Source organism: Myiozetetes cayanensis, unplaced genomic scaffold, assembly GCF_022539395.1.
Source record: "Myiozetetes cayanensis isolate MyiCay16 unplaced genomic scaffold, myiCay2020 scf12, whole genome shotgun sequence".
NCBI classification, from domain to species: domain Eukaryota; kingdom Metazoa; phylum Chordata; class Aves; order Passeriformes; family Tyrannidae; genus Myiozetetes; species Myiozetetes cayanensis.
Window position 1 is genome coordinate 27,140,326 of NW_026086826.1, and position 21,271 is coordinate 27,161,596.

Genomic DNA, 21,271 nt, shown 5'->3' on the forward strand with positions numbered 1-21,271 from the left:
CCTCATGCAGCAGCCTCTAAAGCCTCCTTTGATGGTTGACTCCACACACAGCCAAACAAATCGCCTGGACAACTGTGCCAACACAACAGCAGACACAAGGAGCTACTGCCCATGACCTGGAGCTGCTGATGTCCTCGTTAGTTCCTAATGATCTTGGACTGCCCCTGCTAATTCAAATTACCTTGTGTTTGCTGCAGAGAGACTGTACACACACAATTAACGCCGATCAGCTGACTCATGGTAACTTGTTCCTGCAGCCTAATTTGTTTAGAGGCTTATGACTTAGACACACATTAGTATGATATCAATATTTATTGTCCTTGTTATTAAACAACAGCCTTGAGCCACGGCTTTCCAAACCAATCTTTTTACTCTCTGCAAAAAGGGCTGTGAATTCTCTAAAAGGCAATCCTTTGGGATTGTCTCACAAGGGACTACTGGCTCTTGGATGCACCAAAGCTCAACAGCTCTTCCCTGTTCCTCTCCGTGGCCCAGAAGGCTGCTCTGAGCCTTAGCACCCCCTTGCTCACAGTGGCAGGATTTTGCCCCTGAGCAGTAAGAATTATTGTTACGGGCACAGGAAATCTCCCAATGTACTGTGTATTTCTCCTCTCGAGAGGGAGAACTTTGAGCAGTCCCCCCTGATTTATCTTACTGCCATCACTCAGTCCAGGAGCCAGGCCAGCTGACAGAAAGGAGTGGAAGTGGGCTGAACCCAGCGATCAGCTCGTCAAAAGGCACGGAGAAGAAAAACAGAGCAGTAAGTAACAGTTTAGTCCAGTTCAGCTCATTTGCTGCCCGGCAAGTGCCCATTTACAACCTAACCTTTGCCCAATGTGTTTGTAACGACTTCAAACAGGCTGTAACCCAGCTTAATTAACAACTGCGCACCACTTAAAAGCTTTTAAAGAGAAATAAGGTCAGGTAACTGAAGGACTGAGGAAATTAAGCACCTAAGTAGTAAAGGCTTTCCAGTAAAGTGCTAAATAACAACAAAAAAAGAGATACAGTCAGTACCCTACCGTACCAAGAAATGAGAGAAGGCTTTTCTCATCTTCTGTGCTGCTATCCAGCCATTCGGCCACATGCCCAGGAGAAAGAAGACTTATTCTCCAGCCAGAAAACTTTTCCATACAGAACACAATGAGTGAACGAAGCAGGGCAGGAAGGGTGGGGAGGAGCTGATGGTCTTGGGATTCCAGTACTCCAGTTATTGTCTACACTGACAACATGAGAGCGTGAGCCTGCTCTGCTCTCTCGACCCTACATCTGACACAGCAGGCATGGGTGGGAGCAGTAAATGGGATCTGTACTTGTTGTCCCTTTGTGTCAGGTTTCAGTCCAAGCAGGAACAGAAGGAAGGCAAAAAAAAAAAAAAAAAAAAAGAAAAAAAAAAAAAGAAAAAAAAGAAGAAAGAGGAGCAAGGGAAACTGAGGTTTTAAAATCCAAAAGAGGTAGCGGGTTATGATTGAACCAATTAAAAAAAAAAAAAGTAGAAATAGGTCTCAGTGCTGAAGAAGCTCAAAATAAGTGAGCACAATAGCTCACCAGCTACGTGCAATGCATCCCTACCATTCCTCACAGTGTTGGCTTTGTTTGAAGGCTCAGGTATTATGCTTTATGCTGGAAGAAAAAACAGCAAGCTCAGAGGCAATTTAAATCCCCTCCCCATTACTGACGAGCCCGCATTCCCCTGTTTACAAGCCCCTTCCTGCTCCAGCTATTATCCCAGCATCCCAGCCTTCCTTACAATGAATTTGTTCATGCAATGGCAGGTTGATCAATCTGTGAATAGGAAGCTCCCACCCCTCCCTCTCCCCTCCTCCTGCATGGCGGCGGCATTGATCGGCAATAATGGAATCTGCTGCCCAGGGCAGGATGGAGGGAACTGCTCCTCTTCCTCAGCGCCGAGCAGCGGCAGAGAGGGAATTGCTCCTCTTGCCCAGCGGCCGCTTCAGCCTCGGGGCAAAGGAGAGAGTGAGGTGAGCAGAGAGCAGCGGTGCGGGGGGCTCAGAGAAGTCGTCAACACGAACGGGTGGTTACTTGTTGGAAAAATAAAAATAAAAAAGGAGATAAATGGGAAATAATCCTGCCCCGTCTAGACAGCTCTGCAACAAGGACCCGCCACTGCGACTTTAGGAAGGGTCGCGTTTAATTGTAGCAGCATTTAAATGTTACAGCATGTGATTTATTCCACACAAAGAGCGTTTTACAGGTTTGCACAGGCACGAGCGGAGACGACTCCCGGTAAGTGAGGGACTCCCGGGCCCCACAAATCAAAATTGCCTTTGTCCTCAGGGGATGGAGCTGATGCTCTGATCAAACTGCGCTCTTTAAAGAGACAGCCGCCTTTTGTTCACCAGCTTCTGAACCTGTCTTTATTTTAAATAATTTATACAGTTGCCAATCCCTATTACAAACAAGGACATTCCCTGACCACTGACTAAAAACCCAAGCTAAAACTGCAACACCAAAAATCCATTAGATCAGCAAAGCAAAAAATTAGATACCAACCAACAAATGAAGAAGGAAAAAAAAAAAAAAAAAGAAGAGCTATCAAGTCCCAGCAGGGAGGAAAATTCCAATTACTAAGACAAACTGTAGCAAATATTGTTTGTGCAGGACAGATATTTTCATAAAACACCTGCCAAGCAGGGCAGGTGCTCTCCAGAATTCCCAATTAATGAGGGAACACAGGACAGGCTGTCCAGGAGTGAGGTACCACAGCAGCATGGAAGGCTGAGCTGAGCAGTCCCCCTGCTCACCCTGGACAAGCACACACCCCACCCCAACGTGAGCTGAGGGATGAAACCCAGAAACATTCCCTCGAGCACAGAAAATCCAGCAGCAGAGAGATCTACGTCCCATCTATGCAAAAACAGATGATTTTTTTCCCCCCCCAAAAAATGAGCTGTTCCAGCAAATTTCCCTCTATGTGTGGGAAGATCACATTTTGTCCAACTTTTACAAGTAGAATCTTTTCTTTGAGTTAAGACTGTGCAAACTGATGACGTAAATCTACTTGCAACAAGAATGCAATAAGAATGGAATAAAAGAACTTTTAGAAAGTTATTTTGGTCCATCTGGTTGTTCAATATGAAATGAAAACTTTCAGCTCCTTACTTTTTAGTTCCCTTAACAAATACTGTGCCCACAACCACCTGACTTCCTGTTAAAAACTGGTTTATATTGCAGTATCAACTATCAACTCCATAAATAAAAGGTTCTAGAGAAAACACAGCTAAGAGTATTGATTTCCCATAAATGTTTACCAATTTTGCATCCTTTCTAAGGGCATAAATCATGTGCAGATCCTGTATTGCCTCCTTAGCTGCCTCATCTTCTACTATAATTTAATTTATTAATTTCTTTCAATGTTCTATAATGTTCACGATAACAGGGGAAGTATATTAAATATCAAATATGACACTGGTTTATTGGAGTATCTTAAAATATGGCAGCATTAAAGACTTGGTAAAAATATGGAGGTAGAAGTGGCAAAGATTAATTCAGGAGGATGCAGCTAAGAACTGAAAGGACACTGAAGTTTTTGACAAGCAGAGCACCCCTGTGCATTCACATTCCTGGGACAACCCACAGAGGGGGGAAAAACCTGCATAAATGCTCTCCTATTATTAATCTTCACTTTGTGTGGTTTAACAGCTCAGTATCACACAGGAAGCCTTCTGCAATGGACTATCAGAAGGTGGAGACCCACATCAGAACAAAGGCAGAAATTACAAAGTCCTTGTAAGAAATTAAGTCATGAATGTACTCCCACTAAAAATCCTGGAGTTTTAGAGTGATAGACTGATGTAGAAGAGCCCCTGACATTTAGAAACACCAAATCCATGTAACCTGACTTGAAACACCTTCAGAACATCACTCAGAGACTTCATCCATTCATTGCATTATTTCTGGTTGAACAAAGACCTGCCTTCCAGAAAAAGGGACATCCCATTGTAACCAGACACTGAAAGGCATAAAGAGCCTGTCTGATCCCTTGGTGAGCTGTTCCAGTGGTTAACTTCACTCCTGCTTGGCAAATTGCTCCTTAGTTCCCAGACTGAGTTTATCAAATCTCATCTTCCAACCACTGGGCTCTGGCTGACGCTTGTACGCTTTGATAGTCCACTATCAAACTCTGGGATCAGAAATGTCCTCTCCGTTTACATCCTTTGAATGCTTAGTTTCAAACAGGCCTTTCAAATGGATCTTCAAACTCCTCTGGAGCATGGATTTTGAATTTTAAACCTTCTGCTCTGCGAGAAAATCAAATATTGAACTTGCTCCACAGCTGCAGGAGCGACGTGGTGCTGCTCACAGCCAAAGAAACACCGTGAACAGCTTCTTAAATTTGTCTTGAAGGAGTTCTTGTGCTCTAGAGCTTACCAAAAACTATCCAAAAGTCTTGTCCGAATTTTCCAGGACAGCCAGATTGCAAGATAACATGCATATTAGGATGAGAGGAATATTCAAAACACGATTAACTTATTTTCGTGTTGTGGGACCTACCTACACTGGAGTTGGTTGAACCAATGCAAATCCAGACACAAATTGCTCCATCGAGTGGAAGCATGGAAAATATGAAAATATAGAAGGGTGGGAGAGATCAGCAAAGTAGTAATTAAAAAAAAACACAACCAAAAAGCAGGAGCAAGAAGCATCTCATGGCTGCCTTGAGAGACCGCTTTCCAAAACAAGCACCAGTAGCTAATTTCGCTGTACAGAACAGCAGGTGAGAACACCAGAAAACTTCTTCAAAGTGTTTGGGTTCATCTCTCTCACCCCTGAGCTCCAAAAGCAGATGAGTCCACAAGGCTGGAAATTAAACCAAGCCCTTCTGCTTTGGAACCTCTTACATAAACCAATCATTTAAAACTTGCGTGCATCCCTTCCCAGTAATTCCCTGCATTACCCTCAGTGGCTGAGCTCCTGCAGTTGTCACAAATGTCATTCTCCTGCAGTTATGTGTCTGAAACTTGTGAAGTTAAGCAGCTTTGCCATCCTGTGAATTTAAAAATTAGCATTCTTGATCAGTGAAACTACCCAAAAGCATATGAATGCTCAGATTTTTCTACAGGAATTTTAGTAAGTGATAATTCATAATATATGCAAATAATAGAGCACAAATGCCTTGTGATGCAAGATGCTCTGTAAGCAAAAAGTCATGGTGGTATAAATCATAATGTATTAATGTTCTCTGCATGAGGCACTTACAAGAGGAGGAAAAATGGGTCTTCCTTGCACTAGGGACAGGCTCTGACAGACTGATTGATGGATATTGCTCTAGTCAGTAGATGATGTCTTCACAGCAATGTAGATTAGATATTGTACGCCCAAGTCACTCTTATCAAAATGTTTTACAGATAATTTAGGAGCGAATAAGAAATAATAAGCATTTGTTTCTCCAGTTCCTGCATCAGTGTCATGTGTCAGGCACAACCACTCACCTTTACACCTGCCCCTTAGGAAATGAGGATAGTTATTTGAGGCATTTTGCCACAGAAAAATGCAAAGCAGTACTAACTTCCCGATCCTATTTTCAATGCCACGGCACGGAACAAGCAGCTGGCTCGAAAATAAGTTCTCCAGATACCTAAAAATGTCAAGTCTATATCCAAAAGGCTCCGTTTCCTGCATTAAATCATTTTAAATGCCTATCCATAATGAAAGTAATTTTGCTTTGAGGAGCAGTGTTGCAACGTTAACAGCCTTCCAACTACGCTGTGATCTAGTTCAGGAGCATCCCAATGGATAAGGCTGAGTAACTCAAGGTGCAAGGATTCACAATTATTCTGGAGCATGGATAACTTCTTTGGTTTAGGCCACCTGAGCCAAGCCAGCGTGCAGAGCTGTTACAGGATGCTGGGAACAGGCTACGAGCAGAGTTGTTCTCCTGCAGCACAAATCCACGGCAGATTTTCACCAGACAGGAGGGGATGTTGGAAAGCCCTGGTGGAGCGTGGCAAAGTACACAGAAAGCCCTTTTTAATCAGGAAAAAACAAAAGTGGATGGACACTCAAGTATCTCTTCAAGTCAGCGCATCCTGTTGTGGAAAGTGAAACCGTGCTGATGAAGTACCAGCCCGCACATCCACACTGGAGTGTAGTGTTTTATCCTTTCAGATTGCTTAATGAAGTGATTGCAGCACAGTCACTGATCTCCAGCACTCACTCCCTCCAGCTCTCCCCCAGCTGCAGGTGACACCCTCAACATGCCACAGCACTGGTGGGATATTGTCACTTACCAGGGCAAGAGTCCCCCCTCACTTCCAGAGTGAACCCCACCAGCCTTCCCAGCCCAGCTGAGATCACAGACCTTAACTCAGTGGCGACTCAGGAGGGGGGCAGAGCAAAGAATTTCCTAAATAACAATTTCTGGAGCAGAGAGGAATCCAGGGGCAGCAGAAGCTGTGCCTGCTGACAGCCTGGAAAGATAAATAGGGACAGAAAGGCTCAAAATGAAGGTGAGAAAAACAACAAACCTTGAAGTTCTCTAGTGTACAATAATACAGGTATTTCTGCTGGGCAGAACGGATGGATTTACAGAACTTCATTGATGAATCAATCATTTTTTTTTTCCATTTCCACACCAATTTAATTGCATTTTTGTACTCAATCCAACTTCAGGTATCCTCAGAACAGCCAAGGGACTCGGCTAAATTACGCTGCTAGCAGGAAGGTAAGTTTGTAAGTACCTATTAATGACCACTCCAAAAACATTAAGCTAATTTAATTCCAAATTAGGGCCAAGGCGTTATTTACAGAGCCATCCACTCTGGAGTGCCTTTCCAGACTGTGAACCATATGCCTCATGTCAACAGACATCTTGTACTGAAGTATGAATACACCCAGCTATATATTTAATGAGCAGCATGTAAAGGGTACTTAATTTCTGATGCTGGTATTCACATGGTGACTTTTTTTTCCCCCAAGGATTTTTCTTCCTCACCTTGCAGGCCACACAGTTTGCACAGCTCTTGTCTTCAGAAGTGCTGTGTTTCGTGAAAATAATTGATTCAGGCAGTTTTGTTGGCCTGCTTCCACCATTCAGGTTGCTCTCTGGTATTACATCCTGACTTGCTGTTTTTCCTTGGGCATAGAGGCTCAACTGGAGCAAGGAAAAAACCAGGAATGATTTTTCTTATTTAGACTCATTTGGATGACACCTCCAACAAGCAAACAAATGAAAGAACCACTTGGTGAGGGCTGGGGTTTGGGAGGTGGTTGGTTTGGGGTCTTTTTGTTTTCTCTGACTAGACATGATCACAGAGATAACAGAGAGCTACGATTCTGAGAAAAACAGGAGAGAGAACTAAACATAAGAGAGAACTAAATGTTTTATCATTCAGTCTGCAGTATTCTGGTGCCATCATAATGCCTAAGACCCACACAGGTGGCTTCAAAGTGTTTGTGGGATGTGATTCAACATGATCAATACACGGTAGTCTACTGACCATGACTCTTCTTAAGCTTCAGGTGAGATCATACAGGAACTGCCACAGCATCCCCTCGACTTATGCGCTGTTTACCCTCTTCCTGCAAGGTTTAGCACAAGGTAACAGCCTGACGTAGCACTCCCACAACGAGTTCAACTCGCTTGTTTTCAGCACAGCCTAAATACCAGCGATTCCTGCAGAGCAGGGTTGAGTGTGCTGTGCCAACAGGGAGCTTTACTCCACCCCGAGGTCACCGCGCGCTCCCTCTTCACGCCAAGAAACCGCAGCTTTGCCAGCACCACCAGGTGGGAGTTGAACTCTGCTTGACTGGCACAGACCAAAAAGCAAGTTGCACTTCTAACACCAGATGATGAGACAGAAAACCACCAGCAAGAAGCTCTTGGTGTCCAGCAGCCCAAAAGCACGTGGCTGGCACTTATCAGGTATGCAGCAGAAGAGCAGGAGCATTTTTAGAACAAATGGTTGTGACCAGCAATGATTCCCTAACCCTGCCCATGAATCATGTGGTCTCCCTCCCTCTTACTGCCCAGTTCCACCTGTGTTTATAGGAAGACTGTGTTTATCTCTACAGAAGCACCAAAACAAGGCAACTGCCAAAGCCCAAGGCCTTACCAAACAATAGAGAGAGTGCAGCACGTGGAGGGGTTTTTTAATCCGTTCCCAAATTAGGGACCAAGTTTAGTGGTGAAAGAAGGAAACACAGCAAGGGAAGAGACTACATAGTTGAGGGAATTTTTACAAGGACATACCAAGTCCTCCATCTTGTGGACATGGGCTTAATTTCTGACTGATGTAATACCTTAAAGCTTCTTCCTGGACATTCTGGTGAGAATTCCCCTGGACAATACAGCCAGCATTCTGGAGTGACCTTAGGATATCCCAGGCCAGGGCTTTAAGATCGTGAATGATGTAAAATGTGGCATTAAAATTATGCCGTATTTTGTACAGTTGTTTTTTTTTTTTCTGTAGCCACTATTCCTGGAATCAAACAAATGTGGAGACAATTACAGCCTCTATTCTAGAAAAAGGACACGGCTATCACAGTTTGAGTGCAACTGAGGTTGGAAATCCTACCCCAGAAAGGATCAAAACAAGCAGGAAAATGAATAAATAAATAGAAAAAATATTTCCAATCTCCTCTTTTCTAAGCCAGACTTGCATTTTTCAATGCCTGTGGCTGGTGACACTTTTTGAAGGTTGCCCAGAGACTTGACTCTGAGCAAATGTGTTGGTGGAGCTGTTTCACTTCTCTGGCAGGAGTCCATGTCCCAACATTGCCCTCCTAAAGTCCCTGCTGAGCACGCTGCAGGTGCAGAAAAAAGAAAAATGCCATGCTGTGTGTCACCACAGCAGATCCACCGCCTAAGGAGCAGCACTGGTCAGCTATGGGAGAATGGAGAGCAGTAAAAATTTCTTCACTGAAAGGGTGTCAAGCACTAGGATGGGCTGCCCAGGGAAGTGGTGGCAGAGTCACCATCCCAGAAGTGTTCAAAAAATGTGTGCCTGTGGTGTTTAGGGACATGGTTCAGTGGTGGCCCCCGAGGTGCTGTGTTAATGGTTGAACTTGATGAGCTTCAAGGTCTTTTCCAACCTTAATGGTTCTGTGGTTCTACACAGACTCACCCCAGCCATTTGCAGCTGCCACCACCTGCTCAGAGAACCAGCTGTTTGCTCTGCAACCCAATCTTTGCAGTTACCATGAGAATTTCAGCACCATTTCCCATTAAAGACATAACATGTATTTTCCAAGTCTGTAGACAATTTCATATGTGGAGATGATCCTGCTGCAACCATAAGCACTGCCTGTAGCTGCATCACTTGCTTCTTGACTTCCTGTGCAGATTTCCCTCTCCCTTACCAGAAGCAGTCACCCATCTATGTAGAAAATTAAATGGAAGGGGATCATTAGGTCTCCCTTCTGCCATTGGCCCAGTTTCAAATCCCACCATTATTAGCTATCCTAAAAAACATTTGTGCTGTCTGATGCCAATTAGCCAAGAAATTGAGATAAAAGGAAGTATTTCTTTTGTGGAGAATTAAAGCTTGGACAAGCACATACCTCTACAGGCTGGAAAATGAATCGTTCTCTTGATGCCAATGAGCCATTTACAAATGCCACCCCATACCCTGTAACTTGCTGCATCCCAGAATTCTCTGACTTCCAGTATTAGACTCATTCCCAGATAACAGAAAATGGCAAGGGGCAGGTCAAGGCTCAGTTTACCAGAATGCCTCTGCCTCCTGCTTACACACAAATGAAGCTGATTTGTTCCCATGAGCTTTAAAGAGCCATGACAGATCTTTCTGACACAAGTCACCTCAAGTATTCATTGCAATGACCATTTTCCTCTCCCAAGGGATTTTAGAAAGAGGGAGAGCACCCACAGAGTATCAGACCAAGCTGGGCACAACCCGAAGGATTTGCAGGAATGTAAGTTGCTGCTCACGTCTGCCTTCCACAACTGCCCAGTATTGTACTCTTAATTCACTACCCTATTAACATGTTAATCGTATGAAAGAGCCCCCAAAAGAGGCAGGAAATTCTAAAGGGAACCTCCTGGTAACCACCCCAAAATCACCTAAATGAAACTTGGAAGTGATGGGCCTTGTGGTGCCTCGAGCTCTTCTGAGCGCTTTGCCAAAAGTTTGCTTGTTTTTCAAAGAAACACGTGTTTGCCAAGGGGGGAAAAAAAAAAAAAAGCTAAGGCAGAAGGTTTTCATTTTCTGATCATGTAATTCAAAGGCAGCTGCAGAACAAGCCCACTGGTTCAGGCAAACAAAAACAGTCTCTCCAAGTTAGTAAATTAGTATTCACCCTGTCTACGGATGAGGAAGAAAATGACTGAGGAGGACGTCGTAATCAGCACCTATTAAAGGAGGTTTCCAAGGTAGAAAACATTTGACTCATGAGATTCCACTCCCAGTTTCCTTAGACAACATTTATTGCTTTGGTACCTACTGAAAAAATGTTTAACTCTGTCAAAAGGCAGGAAATTGAAATGCTTCCCTGCTTGCTATCACTGGGGAGGAAAAAAAAAGCTGCCAGAAAAGCAAGCAGCATTGCTAAGGCAGGAAAACAAATCCTCCTGTTTTTATGAGCAACCTGTAGGATTCCCTGAACTGCTTTGATTTACCATCCCTTGCTGCAGGACAGGAAGCCAGGTTGGCAGTATCCTACGCTGGAAACATCACGCAATGCCAGCCACAAGGAAACACGACAAATATCCCCACAGCGTGCCCTGGAACGGTGCTGTCAGGCCTCATCCAGAAATCCAATGCCATTCAAAAATGCACTGACTCGTGTGAGGTAAGTAAAGCTTTATAGTGAGAGGGAGAAAGAGAAGCCTCATGATTTAAGTGGCAATAAAACAGTGTTTTAACTCTGAAAGCTGCTACAAAACCTTGTTTCTCATCTTAGCATCTACACGATGTTTGAACAGTAACATTTCTGCACTAGTGAGCAGAAAAGTACCGATAATCCACTTTTCCATTCATCCCCACTGAAGCCATGCAAACAACTGTAAAAACTTGCATATAAAGCTGAAATAACAAAGCAAAGAGTTGATATATACATGCAACACGGATAAAACCCCTTCAAGTCTCCAGCTGCTTTGAGTCCAGTCACTTTAAATCCCCACTAAAACACCTCCGTGCTTCCCACGCAAACCCGCCTCGCTGGGAATGCCGCGGCAACACCGTCCCCCGCTCGCACGGACGGGGCCGGGAGGGATCTGCCTCACCTGCGCGCTGCATCCCGTGGGAATCCTGCTACCTCCACCATGGTCCTGCCAGGGCGCCGAGCAGGAAGGCAGCGGAGCCCGTGCACGGTCCTGCCCCGGCCGGGCTGGAATGCGGCAAAGCCAGAGCCGGAGCCGTCCAGCGCCAGCCTCTCTATTCAGCTCCTTGGCTCGGCTCGGAGACAAGAGCCGCCCTCCTCTCGCTCGCCTTCCCCCTCAGCGCACGGGACGGACGCTGTGCTCCCCAAAACCAGCGGCGTGCTGCAGCCGGGATGGGCAGACGCTCCATCTTCCCCGTCCCAAGGGAGCATGGGGAGCAGGGAGGCAGCGCCAGCGCTCAGGTGGGGCGGGAGGGGTGTGGGCAGGAGGAGACGCTCCTGAGCGGTGAAAACCCGCCTGATGCTGAGAAAACTCCGGGATTTCAAGCAGCTGAGTCCCGAGCCTAAAACCAGCTCCAGGGAAACTTCAGAGGGGGGTATCACTGCGTACACTGCCCGGGCTGCGATAGGTCGGTCAAGATGAAAACATCTGGTCAGCTGGACGAGGAACTACACCTGAATGTGTTTAAAAAGCTGCACTTCGTTTGAAGATGTTTCCCCACTTCAAAAGCTTCCACAGCTTAGGAAATACACAGCACCAAAAAAAGCCCCAAGAGTCACTTAAACAAACAATGAACTCTTCCCTCCTCCCCTTTGTTTTTTGCACTGCCTTTTATGTTTGGCTTTAAATTCAAAGAGCTGTGGCTTTGAAAGTGAAATGGTGAAGTCTGATACCAGATGCCTTTTCCTGAGCTCTGGTGGTTTTTTTTTTTTTTTATTTTATTTTTTTATTTAGAAGTGCTGAGAGCTGAACTTCCAGGCATAGCATTTCTATTTATTTATAGCTCTTTAAGGCACAGAAGCCCAACCCTACACAGAGTTTGGTTACTGCTGCCATCCTACTGTCCTTTACATTATAATACCCCTGACAGAAGAATGTGTCAAGTTGGATCAGTTTAAAAGTCCACGGTTTGATTCCCAGCAGATCCCATCTGCCAGTCGGGCCAGGGCAGGGGGGGAACCAAAACAGGCAAACGCAGACACAAGAGGAATGCAAAGTTGTTCAGCCTGTTGCTGAACAGGCTAAAATTGCCCACCAAGAGCTAAGGGGCTGCACACACTCTCCTACCTTCTACTGCTCTTGAGAGTGATTTTTGTTTCTCATCTCCTGTATTTTTTCCTAATTTTCTCTATTTTTTCTTCTAATTTTCTTGAATTTTGCCATTTGATTGCGCTGCAACGCTCTCCTCTGATTCAGCCCTTCTTTGTACTACCTCGTTTCTCACAGGGTTACTTAAGATGAGGTTCTGCACATTTTCTCAGGCCAACAATTTCCCACACCCTCCGTGCTTCCCCTGGAAGAAACAGTAGCTTTGGCCTCCCTAGCAAGGCTCAGGTGAAAAATCTGCAGGAAAAGCCCTCGGGAAAGAAACTTGTTGAATGTGTGTTTAAACAACACTGAGGGCAAAATAAATAACAGAGGATTGTAATTGCTCCCTCACCCTCCAAAGGCAATCATTAAACTACACCCAGGGATCCTGCACCAAGAGTAGCCCTGGAAAAGAATGGGGAAAAAACCAAACATACCAGTGTAACTAAATAAACAAACTAAAGGACAAATTGGTTTGACCTGCTGCTTGGAAATGCCGGGAAAGAGCAGGAAAAAGGGTCTTGGGATCACAGTGGAGGCAGATTCTGTAGGAGAGCAGCAACAGCTGATAAACTACTGCATCTCCTCTCTCTCACCGCCCCTGCACCACAAAAACCCCATGAATGCCATGGTAATTGCAGAGCACACTTCATTCCAGAGCTCTGTACCAGCCTCAGCCACAGCACCACAGAAAAGCATCTCTCCGGAGGGTGGAGCAATGTCAGGCAATTCCTGTGTGCCACAGGGCATGAGGGAAAAGATGGAAAAGCTAAGGACTGGGACATAAAAGTTAACCTGTACATCTCTTCAAGAGTTCTAATGCTTTTATGGGAAAATACTGTTTTGGGTTTTTTTTAACTTTATTTACTTTTTTCAATTTGTCAGGTTTTGTTTCCATGTTTTCCTTTTGCCTTTCATGTCACTTAGGAATCCTGTGTTTTAAAATCAGGTTCAAACACAAGGGTTCAAATCCAGCTCTGACATAAGGCCATAATCTGCCTATTTCTCACAAAGAAGGCATTTTTGGTGATGTGGGAAGGTTCAGTCCTGTTTTCGTCAACCTTACAACTTGCTGTATGTACCTTAAAAAAAAAAATCTGAAATGCTGAAGGATCTGCCAGTTTCAAACAAATACACCTGCTGAAGACTTAGGAAGAGACAGTGAATTTGGGAATTAAACTGGGGGGGGGAAAGGTAGATTATACAAGTATTTGGAAGTATTCTTAATCTAATCTACCCAGAATCCTAATCTACCCAGATTAGGAAATTTGAAATGCAATTTGCAATGTCTAGGAATAAAAGCTGTTTTCAAAAGACTGTTACATTGAATAAAAATTATTAAAAAACCCTTGGTAATATTATTTGACTTCGGTTCAAATATCAAGACTTTCCTGCTCCTGTTTTAGCCTGTCCCTGCCACAGAACAGAGGAAAACCTTCGATGAGGAGGATCAAGTGAGATAACTGGAGCCTTTAACGGTCAGACTCTCACCTAAACTGCATCCAACTCACTGAAAGGTCCAGGAAATATTTGTAGTCCCATCCAGGAAGAAAAAATGAAGCAGAAAAACCCTTCAGTTCCTTCCCTGGGTGACACACAAGACAAAGTGGCCTCAAACATGCATCAAGAATTACTAGCCTGTAGCCAAAAGCACTTTACTGGATGCCAGTTGTATCTTAATGGGTACTGATCCCTGCTAGAACACACAGTCCTCTCCATCTCCAAGGCTGCTTTTGGGAATCAGGGATTTGCTTGTGATACAGAGGTGCTTGGTAGAAGAGTTCCTGATGAACTCCAGCAGAGTTCAATAGCCCCAGTTTTCCTCTGTGTGGCTTCAGTATTTTTCCTGTAAGTAAATTATCTCCCTGCTGTGCTGCTGAAACACTTTTGTCCATTTTCCAGGTAAAAATCACGGGTCTAACTCTCACCTGGTAAGAAACAGAACCAGCACGAAGGAGGGTGGGAAACACAGGAGCGTGCATATCCCTGCACAGCAGAGAAAACTTTCTATATTTAATTTCATACAAACTTCAAACTAGATGCACCTGACCCAATCTCATGAATATTTGCAATGTTGAGTATCAATTTACACTACAGCAATAAACTGATCAGCAACTCACACCAAAGCCTGAACCAGATTTAATTACACCAGTACTTTTAAATTTAGTTCAACAGTTCAAATTAACTCCAGACAAGATAAGGAAATTCAGGCTGTAGCAAGGAAGGCTAATTTTCCATTAAGTGGTAAGCCAGTTGTTACTGAAGGAAAAAAGGCAAGAATACATGGTTGGTTGAAGTGTAATTACTTTTTGCCACAAGATCAAACAACTATAAAAGAGAAGCTACAAAACTGAACAATCCACAGTGAGTTCATGCATGATTTAAGGTAGATCTCTTTAAGGAATTTAATGAATAACTTTTGATTGTTGTTCTTGAGGAAAAGAAGGAAAAATAAACTTCCTTCAAAATCAGCTGAGGTTTGGTTAGAACACAGGCAACAAATCTGCCCCAGATGGCCCAACAGCCACCAGGTCTTAAGAATTACTACACTGCACAACATGCTCCCCTTACAAAGTGTTCTTGATGCTCACATCACAAAATTTTAATATCTCTAAAGTGATTTTTTTGTGTGCTCTGGAAGTAGTGGGCAGGGATGTAACACACATTTCCAAGGGGAAAAAGGAAAAAAAGGCCCTAATGGATTAGGCATCGATATTAGAAAGTTAAGATTATGTGTTCATACCCATGTTAAATCTCTGCCCTAAAAAGGTTTAAGATCTAAACAGATAAAATTTACTCCATGATGAAAGTTGGCTTTCAGCACAGATGATCTGTGTGCAGGGGAATAAAGTTTCAGCAGCATTCAGAACAAACCAAAATCCTTTGGCTTCGCTTGTGTTATAGAAGAAGAAAGATAGCAGCTTGGCAATTTTCTGTATACAAATAACTCCCATTGCCCAGGGGAATGTCACTGAGATCCAGGCATCCTGTTGGTTACATCCAGCCTCCCTGGAGTCAGTTTTAATTTCAAGCAGAGTTGTCTAAACTCTTCATCCTTCCAAGGCAGGCAAATTGCACTGTACATTGTCCAAATTTCACATTACTTCAGGGCTTTTCCCAAAGTTTCCTAACCTCTTCTGTGGATGCAGAAGATAGCAGGACACTTTTCACACAGTAGCTCAAGAGCAGCTGGATTTCACAGGAGGTTGTTTTTAAAAGGCAGCTCATGGCTTGCATGTATTTGCATTTTGGGGTGGAACATGATGGGTAAACAATGTCATCTGAAGACTTAAAGTTTGGGAATTTCAATCGATCGTGGCATAGCCACACTCCCTATTAATCATCCCCAAGTCACAGCCCCAGGAGATTGTGACCCAAGGCACCAGGCAGCGAGGCAGGCAAAGGATGGAGTCATTGGCAAACCCTTGTTTGGGTAATTACATGAGCCAAAGGCTTCAGATCCTGCCTCACTAAAGGCTCCCACACAAGGATTTGGCAACACCGGCAGGTCCAGGCTGCAGGGAAGCAGAGAATGGAGCCGTGGGGTTCCACATGCCCAGGACCACCTGGAGCCCATGGAAACACCAGCAGTGTCAGTACCCCGGAGGTGCAGGATGGTTCTTTCCAACCTCAGTAATCTCTCACCTTTCAGCTGCTGGGGACATTTCATTGAGATTTTTGGCACAAGGCACAGGTCAAAACAAAAAAATAAAGTCCCAAATAACTCACTGGGGGTTGCTAAATTACACAACGAAGGGAACTGGCAGTAATGCATCTGATCCTGCAGATCCTGGGTTTGCTCTCTCCCAAGCACATACAAACACGCTCCTGCAAGCCCAGAGCAGGCAAACCCAGGGAGCTGCAAACAAGTCAAGTCAGCACATCTGAATCCATCTTCCTGCCAGAGATACTGCTAAACACACCCCTCAATTTGAGGGCTAAACCCAAAGCCCTCTTTTGTATCCCTGCCATGCCTAACAGTTGACAGGAGATGGATATTTTGCATATGGCAGCACGGAGAAGAAGCAGACAGTGCTGTAGGGAAAATTACTTAATCAAGACAAGTCATAAATCTCTACAGCTGAGATACAGGGAGCTGTAAAGTACATGTTTTCATCCCTACTTTCTAACAGCTATTCTTGGTAGGCAAAGTTGGGTGGTGAAAGGTGAAGGACAGAGCTCTAGTCAGCATAGTTTTGTTAGAAGTTACAGGATTTCCATTTCAAATTCCTGCACATTTCCTAAGTAAATCTTTACTGAATATGTAAAAATCAGTGCATTGTAGATTCTTCCATTGACCAAATCACAAATAATCTCTCTTTTCCTAAAACAGACTGTCTCCCTCTCCCCTCCTCTAAAAGTAACCCTTTCCAGGTATTAATCCTAAAACTTAGCGCACAAGGATCGTAATTATGTGGTGAGCATGGAGTAAATTTATTTATTCTTTCATCACAAATACTCATTCCAGCTGGAATACAAAGAAAGCAAAGCTCAGCTTTGATAGTTTCAGTTGTAAACAACTTTGTCTCAAAACCAGCAGTTACTGAAATCACCCTCGAAATCTTTGCAGCTCCTGTCTGTTCTCTCCTGCCAAGTTTTCACCTGAAGGAAGAGAACTGGCTGGGTGTTTTCTTGGAGCAACCCTCCCCAGGAGGAGGGCTCAGCAGAGGCTTGCAGGAGCTGTTTTAGGAGGCAGCAATGAAACCAGACGCTGCTGAACTGATCTGCTGTTGCTCAGTCCATTTCCAAGCCTCTGGACTTTCAGAAGTCCAGGGAGGCAGGATTTCTGCCCAGCCAGCTGCTCACCTGGTCACACTGCAGTTTGGGCCTGGCATCAAGACAGATCAGTGCTTCATCCTCCATGCTAGTGACTCAAGGTGAGGACAAAACTAAAATTTGCAGGGAGCATCTTCACCCCTGACCTGCTTTCAGCAATCTCAAGAGCTTCACTTTCAGGCTGAGAAAAAACAGGGTTAACTTGTTTCAACAAGTGGAAGAGTCTTCATTTTCTTCTTGGGTGACTTCATATCCAAAATACAAAAAGAAAAATTATTTGCATCAACACTAGCTTCTCTAAAAATCAGACAATCTCAAAAACTCTCTCCTTGATAATGCTCTTTCCTAATGGCTTAAAATTAAAAAAACCACCACCAACAAAGACCAAACACTAAAGCCTTTCTCACTTTCAATCCCTCCTCATATTTTCACACATGCAGGCAAAAAAAATCTCTTATTAATGCCACAGAGATGCCAGAATCCAAACTTCTGCTCTGTATTCTCCTTAACAACTCTCATTTACTGGGAGCAGGTGGCGAGAAGGAAGCAGAGTAAGAGAGAAGAGGATTATTTTGGGAAAGGAAGTGATAACTGTTACTAGCCTGTCTAACAGTATGAATGGTGGAAATCTGAATCATGCTTTTACTGTGTGAATGGTTAATTCCAATATGTTATTACAAACAATGATCCTTTTAAAGGATGTAATCTCCCTAACAGGAAAAAATACACCTGTTAGAAAAAGAGCAGGATCTGAAGCAGAAATGGAGGCAAACAGAGATGGACCAGCTTGAGTTCTTCTTCTTGTGACATTTCTGTGCTGGTCTCCAGGCCTGGATCCCACTTCATAAGAGAATTGGCCCATTGAAAATAACACTTGAAAGAAGAAGGATGGAGACTGTCAAGCTGGAGTTAGGGAGAAATTACAGCTACATTTTTAGCTTGGAAGCTCCTCTCAGTAAGTGCTGCCAAGATGAAATCCTAGCAAGTAAATGACATATTTAGAGTGTGCCTGTTCACTCACAGAGGTATTACTACAATCATAGGGATTAGGCACCAAGGAAATTTCATGGCATGTATTTAACGGATGGCTTGCTGACACAACTCAGCGTACAGTGCACCTTCCAGACAGGAATTAAGAATTCCAGCATTAGCAACAACCTCTCCAGTTCCTGCAAGCAGAGGGAAAGCTCCTAAGCCAGCAGTAGGTGCTGAGTGCCTCTGGAGTTAGTTTTGAAATGATCTTATTAGTTTTCAGTGTTTAAACAAGTCCCTCTCTGTCCCGTGTTTTATCTCCGTGTCCGCCCCTCCGGCTCCCATCCCAGGGTGACCACAGCGGTTCCTGCCTGCACAGAAGGGATGGCTCAGCTGCTCTTCTGGCAGCTGCTGAACCATCACAAATTACAGCTTGCTGTACTGAAGTATGTGGAAATTGGTGCCTATCTCAGTACAGGGGACTGCAAACCGTGGTGGTTCAGCAGCTGCCGCCCCGACAGCTGAGCCAGCCCTGCAACCAGGGGGAAAGAGGAGAGAGGCAGGAAGGGCCATGGCAGCCCTGGGGGGAGGCACCCCTGACTTAATGCTGACCTTTGGAGGGTTACACATCTTTTCCTTCTACTTCTCAGCTGCAACGTGGGCAGTTCCTTTCCCACACACTTCCTAGGGACGGGGCTACAAGGATGTGTGCATAATGCCATAAAGAATGCCATAGAAATTTGCAGAATGGGTTCTGCTGCTGATTATGCAGAGCCCTTGAAGAACATGTGCTGTTCCAGTTGCTCCATTAACAAAAAGATTCTCATACAAGTTTATTGCTACAGATGAAAAAGAGCCCCACTGCCTGATTCCCCCACCCCCTTCTATTTATTTTAATAAATGTATCTATTAATCACAAGGGAGATATGGCAACCTTACACAGGGGAAAAAGCAAATGCCATTGCTATGCCTTTACCTCAGCACTAGAGCCATTCCTAAGGAGCTCTCCTGCAAGGAGTAATTTCAGGTATCATCCTAAGATGTAACACCTGCAGTTGCCATGTTATCCACATGCCTCCCTAGGACGAGCTCAATATTCTTATCAGCCCTGCATAGCAATTTCTCTACTAGATATTGTAGCTGCCTCTGCTGTGCCTTTCAGCTTTGGGTGTCCATTCCAAAGCTATTTTAGTGCAGTTGTTATCTGCACTGCTTGTGATATGTTCTGGCTGCCACCATCTGTTTCTTTCCCTGCATAAAGATGTTCAATGGTTCCCTTCACTAATGTGTCCTCTGGCTCAGTATCTTGACACACAAAGCTATTCCCACTGCTTGCTATCAACCCACTTTTCTCCATTAGCAGGAACTCTGTAATCGTGACAAGAGACGTTTTTAACCAAGATATGAACACAAGGGAAGTACCCAGGGTGCTGCAATCAGGGATTATATATAACCTTCCCTCCCACTCGCCCTCATCCATCCTCACAGGGTAGGCATTGCTTTGGCTACACACACTCTGTGACATCTGTAATTCGCTGCAGATGCAGCTCTCACATGGAGAATACCACGTACCCCCGTACTTTTAATATGTTCTTGCCAGGCACGCATCAAATAACACGCTGCAAGATGCCACCTGCATTTAAAACTGTGGCAAAATACATAGTGAGGCAGATACCACATAGCAGAGTCACCCATCCTCTCTGGCCATCCAAGACAAAGAATGTTGCAAGGTTCCATTTAAAAACACAACATTGGGATTTCCAGCTATTGAGGTGCTTGGTGAAGCCTAGACATTCTTCTACATGTTTTTTTGTACAAGGTACACAAGTAGAAGGCATTGAAATCTTAGACTTTAAAGGTCTTTCTAGCCTGTGGAGCTGCAAATAAAATTCATTGCCTAGAGCAGGCTGTTTGCAATACAATTCTTCATTCACCTCAGTAGCCACACTCCTGGAGTAAGTACTGTGCCTACAACACTGTGTAAACATCTTTAATACTGATTTTAGTTCCAAGCAAGAATGGATATTTGTTCATATGGCATTTAGAGGTGCATTTGAAATGTCACAAACAAATCCAGTCAGAATCTATTTATATCACTAATCCCCAAGTATTTTGCAGTTTTGCCTCCTAAAATCCCCAGCTTGCCCTGTTTCTTTTCAGACCACCCATCCAGGAACCGAAGAAATCAAAAAAAACCAAAACACCGCCATGTGCCTTTCTCAAATAAGTAAGAGTTACACAGTGCTATTGGCAAGTGCAAATAAATAAGTACTATGGTTGCAATGTGTTAATTAACCATCTACAAGAGTGAGATTTTACTTACTCGTGTGCAATATATTCACAGAATAAAATTCTTGAGGAAAAAATCCAGCTGAGGCTGTGAAATGCAAAATACCTTACCTCCTCTTCACCTTTGATAGCAGCTATCAAGGCTGATTTATGTTTAGAGATGCATGTTTTTTCCTCACGGCTCAGAGTCTCCCAGGAATGACATTTTTCACGGCTGAACTAAGGAAAAACTGCTCCTAGTTCTCACCAGCCAACACCAAGGAAAGCTTTTGCACAGGTTGGGAAGAAAAAGAAGAGCTCACTTGTGTGTGGTTGCTGCCTCTTCCCTTTTTCTGGAAAGAGCTGGAATGATGCTCTTTATGCAACCACAGGTGTGGTGGAATAAAGTGGGGGAACTGGGCCAAACCTGGACCTGGGAAACCACTGCAGCAAAGCCTTTTTCTGTAATTTTTAATACCTGCCCTTTCTTTTGCTTTCCCTAAATTTCAACATGGATAATTATAGCCAGCAGCAGGCAGATGGTTGGTTCTTTTAGGAACTGCACCCTGAACAGGCATGAGGTAAGTTAGAGAAAAACCTGTTATTCGGTGCCTGTTGTGAAAACATGTAGCGAAGGAAATTCCAGAGGTGAGGTAAAACATAACCACCTAACAGTTCTAAGCCAGCAGGAACCACTTACAGCCATCTGCAAAATCTGCACTGCGCTGACCTGCATCCAGCAGCTCTCCCTTGCAAGCCCTAGGGCTGCCCGGCAAGTTTAAAAACACAGCTACAAAGTCTCCGGAGTGCAAGAACAGCCACACTTCTCAGGTATCCCATAACAGTCTCACTGGTGGTTGGATACAT

At 44.2% G+C, this 21,271-nt stretch overlaps 1 protein-coding gene across 18 annotated transcripts in view; it reads right to left on the reverse strand.

Moving 5' to 3' along the window:
• RASAL2 (RAS protein activator like 2) overlaps nt 1-21,271 on the reverse strand; it is a 169,299-nt gene that overhangs the window by 54,801 nt on the left and 93,227 nt on the right. Inside the window, exon 1 of one of the 18 annotated variants that reach the window (XM_050306528.1) lies at nt 11,204-11,231. The exons of 16 other annotated variants lie outside the window; for them this stretch is intronic. In XM_050306528.1, the coding sequence (XP_050162485.1) occupies nt 11,204-11,216 (13 nt within the window). In that variant the 5' untranslated portion in view covers nt 11,217-11,231. Of the gene's footprint in view, nt 1-1,027; nt 1,298-11,203; nt 11,232-21,271 lie in introns of those variants that run through there. One more of the 18 variants, XM_050306526.1, reaches the window with a different exon arrangement.